General features: G+C 41.3%; 1 protein-coding gene across 1 annotated transcript; it reads right to left on the bottom strand.

The window, feature by feature from the left end:
- Positions 1–5,335: 5,335 nt before the first annotated feature.
- LOC114580372 (uncharacterized mitochondrial protein AtMg00810-like) lies at positions 5,336–6,276 on the bottom strand. Its single transcript, XM_028697638.1, has 2 exons — positions 6,108–6,276; positions 5,336–5,988 (listed from the first exon to the last, which is right to left on the bottom strand). The coding sequence occupies exons 1-2, from the start codon at positions 6,274–6,276 to the stop codon at positions 5,336–5,338; spliced, it is 822 nt and encodes a 273-aa protein (XP_028553471.1).
- Positions 6,277–8,824: the final 2,548 nt, after the last annotated feature.

Genomic DNA, 8,824 nt, shown 5'->3' with positions numbered 1-8,824 from the left:
TTAGCTGGCTCCCCAATCCAGGCCGGGGTAAGACCAGATTTACATTGCACTAGCTAGGTTCGGGTCACTTTTCAAGTGCCCAATTTAGACTTAGGTTCTGAGGCTAGCTCGGGCTATAAGACCTCAACCTCCAAGAATCTAATCCCAATATTCTAATAAAATTTACCATTCAAAATTAAATATCTCTTTCAATCAAATTCGAGCCCAACACTTAGGATAGGCTGGAGTGTTTCTGAAGTGATTCAGAATCCCAAAACACTCCCTACTCCTCTTCCTTTGACTCTGAAAATAAGTGCTCAACATTGAATCAATCCCATTTGAAAATTCCTACCATTTTTCCCCTTTGATATCGATCTTTGAAAATCTTAAATGAAATTTCTACTGCTATTTTAATCGAGAGTTTTCGTAAGAAATTCTGATTTCCTGCGATGTAATTAACTACGAGGGCTTGCGCTCGTAGGAGATTTAGTAACCCAGATTAGATTTTCAAAATCAAAACTTTTCAAAAACTCTAATTAGTTCTCTTTGGAAAATTTAAATTCAACGATCATTTTCATCATTTTCAAATGATCAATAGTGATTGATAATTTCTTTCCTCGGATTGATATATCAATTATTATCGTGATTTTGATTATGAAATTAATAATCTTTTATCCAAATTAGCATAGTCAGACAATTGATTAAATTCCATTTTGATCCTCCGGGGTCAACTGTGATTCTCCCTTCAAAAATTTAATATTCCCTAAGAAAATTAATACATATTCAAAACTTAAATAAAAAATAAATATTTTTTTAATCAAAACACACACCACATGACATCAAGCACAACAACTATTGCCATTGAACCTCCAAATCCAACACCAAATAATATTCCCAGTATAATCATATGTCTTCTATTCTTTGGAGCTTGGTAGCATAAATCTAATTATATTGTAGTATTGTTCACGCTTGGAACTGATGTGTTGCATGGATGTAAGCATAATTCGATATTTCCTTCAAATGAATAGTTTGTGAAAGTGAAGAATTGACCTCCAATTGGAATGTTTCCTACCAACTTATTGTAGGAGAGGTTTAAATATTCCAAGAAATCTAAGGAAGCCAACTCTTGTGGGATCTTGCCATAAAGGCTATTCATTGAGAGGTCCAACGACTCGAGCTGTGATAAATTTTCAAGTTGTGGAATAATTTTACCTGTCAATTTGTTATGTGATATGTTGAGCACTTGAAGAGAAGTAAGTTGGCCAATTATTATAAGAATATCTCCTTCAAATAAATTGTTCGAAAAATCTATTGCCTTGAAAATCATGCAGTACTTATGTATTATCACTAGTTGCCCCTTGCTTATGATGGAGAGCAAACCGATTTGATAGTACAGACCAATCTGAATATATGAACTTTATGGTATCTCATCTACTCTATTTTTCATCATTGACTTAAAATTTTTAAAGTACTATGCACATAAGTTGCCACTAAAGTTATTGGATGAGATGTCGATGACATGCAGACTAGGAAAAATATGATTTGTTTCATATTTTCTATCAGGAGACCCAACTAGCCCGTGGAATTTATTAGATCTTAGAACAAGGACCTTGAGTGTTGAAATATTTCCCAACCAGTAAGGAAATATGTCCTTCAAGTTATTATTCCTTAAGTTCAAAATCCCAAGTGATTGATAATTTGACAGAGACCTAGGAAGCCACCCTTCTAATTGGTTGTCTCTAAGAATTACAATTTGCAGCTCACCTTTTTTATTAATTTTATTAGGAATGGCTCCACGAAGCTGGTTTTCTCTTAGATTTAACACTTGTAGATGAATTCCTTCTTCTAATAAACATGGTGGAATATAACCATTTGTCCTATTTTTAGACAAATCAAGCATTAGCAGAGAAGTCATGTTGCAAATGAATGAGAGGATTTCTCTAGTCAGACTATTGTTTGCAAGAAAAATATATATAGTTGGAAATATGTATAAGGATATGTTGGAAGAGATAAAGTTGTGAACTGATTATTTGATAAATATAATAACATAATGTCATGGAATGGGAGAGAAGGAATTGGACCTTCTAACAAGTTGGAATGCATATCGATAGAAAGATAAGCATAAGATCTAGAAGACATATTAAGATTAGGTGTTGCTAAATGTGTGAACATATTACAACACAGGTTCAGTTGAGGAATGCTCTATATCCAACTTGGTATTTCCCCTTGAATTATAATGTTTGAGAGATCCAAGATGAAAAGATGTTGATATTTAATGAATGCAGGGATCTTAGACAGATTGCAACCAGCTAATCCTAATATAACTATAAAGGGATAAGAAGACATAGAAGATTTGTCATCTTCATCCCCAGAACTTAAGGAAAATCCACTATTTTAGAGGTCTAAAAATGTAAGATTCTTGAGTCCCTTGATGAACTCCAACTCCACTAAAATTGTTTGAATCAACTGAAAGTTTAAATAGTCCAGATATTTGAAATAGGGAACTTGGAATCTGCCCCTGTAGTTTACTATTATTTGATAGGCTCAAGAGCTCTAGTTTTGAAATATTCCCAATTGAAGGTGGTATTCTCCTAGAGAATTGACAATTAGAGAGATCTAAAGCTTTTAAAAACTTAAGGTTGCCTATTGTATATGGTAAATTCCCAGAGAAATTTGTATTAACAAGATCCAAACCTTCAAAATTACTACCTTCTAAAAATTCAGGAAGAGAACCAGAAAGCATCGGATTGTTAGAAATAATAAGATATTTCAAATTTCTCAGTGAAAGAGTTGCTTGGGAAAATACCCTTTGAATCCATTATTGTCAATAGAAAGATCAGATAAAGAATTAAAATTGGCAAATGAATCAAGAATGCTAGAGTTAAAATTGTTATTGTCAAGCCTGAGAATAGATAAAAAAGGGAGGATAGAGAGAGGAGAAACTGTCACCAAAGAGGAAACAACCTATCATGCTCAATTCTGTAAGTACAGGAGTGGAATTGGCAAAAGCACCACACCATTCATTCCCGTATGCCAAGAGATCTACACCATCAAGATATAGTTCCCTCAAGTTGCTCATATTTCTCAAAAATGTTGGTTTACCAATGATAGAAAGCTCATTTATGTTTTATCTCCTTTTAGGGAAAGAAATTAAATAACTATTTTTTTATTTTGAATGGTGGAGATTATTTCAAATATTTATGTTTTATTTCTGGAAAATGATCTTGAAGACTTCAGCAATGATGTCTAAGATAATAGAGAAAGAAAAATAATGTTTAAAAAAAGAGAGAAGAAAATGAATAAGCTATGTTCAGCAAGTCGTTATGGATGATTTTCCTTCATTTTGCGGTACTTGTCGCTGTTTTGGTCATGCGTTGGGTGAATGCCGGTCAAAAAATGTTGTTTTGGAATCATCGGGTTTACCAAAAAATGTAGAACCTTTAGCTAAAAATGGTGACCCTGTTACTGTGGAACCGGTTGCTGTAGCTCTGAATAACTGTGATCTTCCTGCTTCTGATCAAGGGGAACGGGCGCTCCCTGTGGGCGAAGTGACTGGATTTGTGGATTCTTTGGTTATTTTTAATTCTTCCGACACTATGTCCCCTATGAATTTGGTTAATGATGCGAATGCTGTGCCTTGTGGCCATGTTGATAACTCGGTCGTCTTATCCCCCGATGCAGTTCCCTTTGTTCCTATGGTTACTGAGTCAGGTGTTAATGATCTTCAGTTTGCTGAGACTTATGTTTTACCTTCGTTGGGGGATTATGCTTCACCTGTTACTGAGGTTGGGGCTAGGTCTGTTGTACCGGCTGCTCTATCGTCTGATATTGGAATTTCCCTTTTACCGGTTGTGACTGCTGTTAGTGATCCTGAGCAAATGCTGGTGGAGAAATTGAATGGTAACTTGGTGTGTTCCAATAATTGTGTTGATGTCCCTGTACAAGTGGTGGATACGCTCAATTTGGTGAATTGTTTGGGCGATAAGTCTGGCTTTGATATTAGAAATCACGTTGATTGGTTACATGGATCGTCCGACTTTGAATCTGAATCTGATCATTCGAATAGTGAATTTATTTCGCCGGATTTTTACGGTGGCTCTGACCCTGGTAATGACTTTACTTTGGTTTGTGAGAGACCTGGTCATTCGATTGCCACTCGAGGGAGAACTCGTGGAAGGGGTCGTATAAGACGATAACTTTTATGCTATTTTTCTGTTTACTTGGGCTTTGGATTTCTATTGCTTTGTCGCGAAAGGGAAATGATGTGGCTGGGGCTCGTATCTTGTCGATTTGCTGGTGGCAACCTTTGATGACTTTTGTTGAATTGGTTGGTTTTCGGAACGCTTTTTCCACTTTATCGGATGGTCCGTGCAAGACGTCTGGGATACTGGAAGCCTCGGCCGACTACTGAGCCCATCTTTTATTGATTTAAACGTGAAGCAATTCATTCTTGAGCTGAATGATGCACGAGCGGCTCGACGATTGAAGTCTTTTCTCCGGAACAGTCCATACTTCATGAGCTGTTGAGTATGTGATGACGTACGGTAGAATTGCAGTTGAGATCGTCGAGAATAATGCCGAGACGAGGTTGCTGTCGATAAGGCGCCATTGGGCGTACTCGACGGAACTGTGATCCAGCGGTGGGGTGGTGGTGCCGGTAAGATGAGCGGCGTACCCATTGGCCGAGATATTCTGAAAGATCTGCGACCTCCACAATGCGTAATTGTCGGAAGTTAAGGTGTAGGCAAGCAGATTCTTGATATTGGATATGATGAAATTGAGTGTTGGCGGAAGAACATGCTCGGCGGTGGTGGTGGTGGTTACCGTGGTGGATGCCGGGGGAAGAGACGATGTCGATTCTTGATCCCCCATCTAGCTTCTTGATACCATGTTAGAGTAGAGCTGAGAGAGAAAAGAGAGTCGCGAAGGTAGACAGAAGAAAGAGAATAGACAAGAAATAGAATTATTATTATTATCAGTATCTCTATAGAGCCTATATACATATGTATTTATAAGCCTTGAACCGTATGATATACAGTCAGCTGATGTGAGATATCTATTTGCTGCTGTGCTTACATTCCCCCTCAAATTTATCATCTGGGCGCCGGATGGTCAATTTGGAACAGAGGTAGTCGAAGCGAGAGCTGGAAAATGGTTTGGTAAGAATATCAGCTGTCTGTTCGTGAGAGGAAATGTGTTGAATGCTGATGTTACCGGAGAGAAGATGCTGACGAATGAACTGGAAATCAATCTCGATGTGCTTGGTGCGGGCGTGCAATACCGAGTTTTTGGCGATGGCAATGGCGGATATGCTGTCGCAGTGTATGACCGTCGGTGTAGATTGTCGCAGCTGTAATTAGTCTGCTAGGCGCCGGAGCCAGAGATTGTCCGTAGTCGCCGCGGAGAGTGCTCGGTATTCGGCTTCGGTTGACGACTTGGCGACGGTAATCTGCTTCTTGACCGACCAAGAGAGTAGGTTCGAGCCCATGAAAGTGCAGAATCCGGAGATTGACTTGCGGTCGGTGAGATCGGAGGCCCAGTCCGCGTCCGTGAAGGTATGGAGAGTGGTGTCGCCGGGTATGATCGGAAGGCCGTGAGTGATAGTCCCTTTGACGTATAGTAGAATGCGTTTGAGATTCTGGAAATCATGATCTGTCGGAGACTGCATATGCTGGCACACTTGATTAGTGGCGAAAGCAATGTCTGGAAGTGTGATAGATAAGTATTGAAGGGAACCGGCCAGACATCGATAGAGATAGGCGTCGGGAAAGGGATTGCTATCGATTGTCGCGTGCTTGGAAGCCGGTGTTATGGGTGTAGGTGCGGCTTTGCAATTCGACATGCCTGTCTCTTGAAGAATTTTGGAGGCGTAGTGCCCCTGAGTGAGGAAGAACCCGGCGTTTGTGCGGTTTATCTGTATCCCGAGAAATAAGGAAATGTGTTTGATAGCGAAGTGAGATTTAAGATCCTGAAGCAGTTGTTGAGTGTGAAGTGGATCATTCCCTGTGACTAGGATATTGTCGACATAGATTAGAAAATATATTTGAACGTTGTTTTTATTGTAAATTAAAAGAGAGGGATCGGAACGACTGAACCTGAAACCGCGATGTTGGAGGAAGGAGGTTAGCCTGTGAAACCATTGTTGGGGCGCTTGTTTGAGACCGTACAGCGATTTGTGAAGCTTGCAAATGGCATTGGGTTGAAGGGGATCTTCGTATCCATGAGGTTGTTTGATGTAGATTTATTTAGAGATTTCTCCGTGAAGGAACGCATTAGATGCGTCCAGTTGGAGAACATCCCAATTGCGGTTGACGGCTAGCGTTAGAAGCAGGTGAATGGAGACCATCTTGGCAACTGGGCTGAAAGTTTCTGTGTAGTGTTCGCCAAACATTTGGGCACACCCGAGAGCAACGAGGTGTGCTTTGTAACGGTCGATTTGTCCGTTGGGTAGAAACTTGATTTTGTATGTCCATTTGCTTCCAATAATTTGCTTGTTCGGTGGGTCTGGAACTAGTGACCAAGTCCTTTGTTGTAAGAGAGCTTGATATTCTTTGGTCATGGCCTCTCTCCATTGCGGGTGTTGTAGTGCTTGTTTAAATGTTGCTGGCGTTTCGGGTGGACCTGTATGACTAATGAGAGAAATAAATTGCTTGGGTTTGGTAATACCGGATTTTGACCGTGTTTGCATTGGATGTGGTGTTGGAGCCGGAGTTGGGTTGTGTGCTGGACGGGGGGATAGCCTAGGTGACTGAGGTTGGGAAGCATGTTCAGAAAGTTGCAGCCGGGATATGCTGGGTGCGGGAGAATTGTTGTTGGAGTGCCGGTTGTAGTTCTGTAGAGTGGATGGAGGAACGAGAAGCAAAGGTGGAATGTGATTGTCCGATTGCTGTGTGTGTCCAGTGTCTGCGACCGCAGAGGCCCGAAGGGGGAAAGTAGATTCATGAAATACGACATGTCTTGAGGTATGTATTTTGTTGTTGGAGAGATTTAGACATTTGTAGCCTTTGTGCTGAGGGGAGTATCCGAGGAACACACATGGTTGAGATCGTGGTTCTAGTTTGTTCGTTGTATATGGTTAGAGCCAGGGGTAGCAAAGGCACCCGAAGGTTCTTAAATGATCGTAGTCTGGCGGGTGGGTGTACAGTTTGTGATATGGAGACTGGAGATTAAGTGCCTTGGATGGTAGACGATTAATTAGGTAGTTCGCCGTCGATACGGCATCTGTCCAGAAATTGTTCGATAGCCCGGCGGCATGAAGTAAGGTGCGGGTGAGGTCCAGGAGATGAGGATGCTTGCGTTCTGCTAAGCCGTTTTGTTCCGGCGTATGAGGACAGCTTAGCTGGTGGAGAATGCCGAGTTGCGTAAGAAAAGCTGTAAATTCTTTGCTCGTGAATTCTCCTCCACCGTCGGAACGAAATGACTTAAGAGTGACTGAAAACTGGTTTTGAATCATAGCTATAAAATTTTTGAAGCAGTTAAATGTGTCACTTTTGTTATGCAAGAAATAAATCCAACTGAATCGAGTGAAATCGTCTATGAAGATAACGTAAAACCGAAACATATTAGAATTAGAAGAAGACATAGGACCCCATACATCCGAATGGATGAGCTCAAACGAATGTGAAGTTACAGACTTTCTTGTGGAAAATTTTAATTTGTGGCTTTTCGCCATACTACAAGATTGACAATTAAAATCTGAAGAAATATGAGGAATGTGAGTGTTGTTAGATCCGATCCTGTTAAGGATCTTATTATTCGGATGCCCGAGACGAGCATGCCATATCGCAGGAGACGTGAACCTCGTTTGAAAGGCGTACTGTCCGTGATCTGGTTCTACCTGAAGCTGGTAGATGCCGTTATGCAGATGACCACGGAGAAGAAGCTGTTGATCCTGAACATCCTTAATTTCAAAGCCATTAGAGTCAAACGTGATAGAGACCGAATTGTCTTGGGTTAACTTAGATACAGAAAGTAAGTTATGAGTTAAAGCAGGGACGTGAAGAAGATGGCAGAGACGAAGCTTACGAGGTGTATTCGGTAGAGGGAGCAAACTTTGACCAAAATGTTGGATCGGAATAGTGGATCCACTGGCTGTCGAGACGGAGTCTTGCCCGTGGTAGACCGAGGGATTTTGAATTGAGGAGCTGTCGGCGGTCATGTGGGACGTGGCTCCCGAGTCCATCACCCAAGTTTGTGTAGAATCCTGATTTGGTTGAGCAAGGAGGGCGCGCGTAGCAGAGGAGTTCGACGGGGTGTAGTTGAGATTAGTCCTATGACAGCAATTGAACGCAGTGTGACCAATCTTGCCGCATATTTGGCAGACTTGTCGAGAGCCAGAGGAGTTCGGCTGAGCGGTGGACTGGTCAGATCCGGTGGAGCTTTTGTTAGAATTTGGGCGGAACTTATAGTTCCGTTTCGAGTTCTTGGAGCGATTTTGGTTTGAATTAGCAGTGTAGAAGGCTGCGGTAGCCGGAGTCTGATCTTTCTTGGATTCTTGATTGACATGAATTTCTTCGCTGCAGAGGAGCGAGTAAAGTGCGTCAAGATCGGCCGGAAGAGGGGAGGACCGAATGTATGTCTTGATGGAGTTGTAGCTAGCCGGAAGACTGTTTAGAATGTGAAGGATAATGTCTTCCGGATCTACGGAGCTTCCAGATGCTGCGATTGTATCAACTATGTTCTTTACGGTGGCCAGGTATTGTTGCATCGTAGATGTGTTCATTTAAACGTGAAGCAATTCATTCTTGAGCTGAATGATGCACGAGCGGCTCGACGATTGAAGTCTTTTCTCCGGAACAGTCCATACTTCATGAGCTGTTGAGTATGTGATGACGTACGGTAGAAT

The sequence above is a fragment of the Dendrobium catenatum genome, unplaced genomic scaffold (assembly GCF_001605985.2).
Source record: "Dendrobium catenatum unplaced genomic scaffold, ASM160598v2 fragScaff_scaffold_986, whole genome shotgun sequence".
Taxonomy (NCBI): domain Eukaryota; kingdom Viridiplantae; phylum Streptophyta; class Magnoliopsida; order Asparagales; family Orchidaceae; genus Dendrobium; species Dendrobium catenatum.
This window is presented reverse-complemented; position numbering and strand designations above follow the sequence as displayed.

Coding starts and splice junctions, on each gene's coding strand:
- LOC114580372 (XM_028697638.1), bottom strand. CDS start 6,276: ATGTTCTCCAACTGGACGCATCTAATGCGTTCCTTCACGGAGAAATCT. Junction 5,989..6,107: donor CCCCAACAATGGTTTCACAG/GCTAACCTCCTT, acceptor ACAATATCCTAG/TCACAGGGAATGATCCACTT.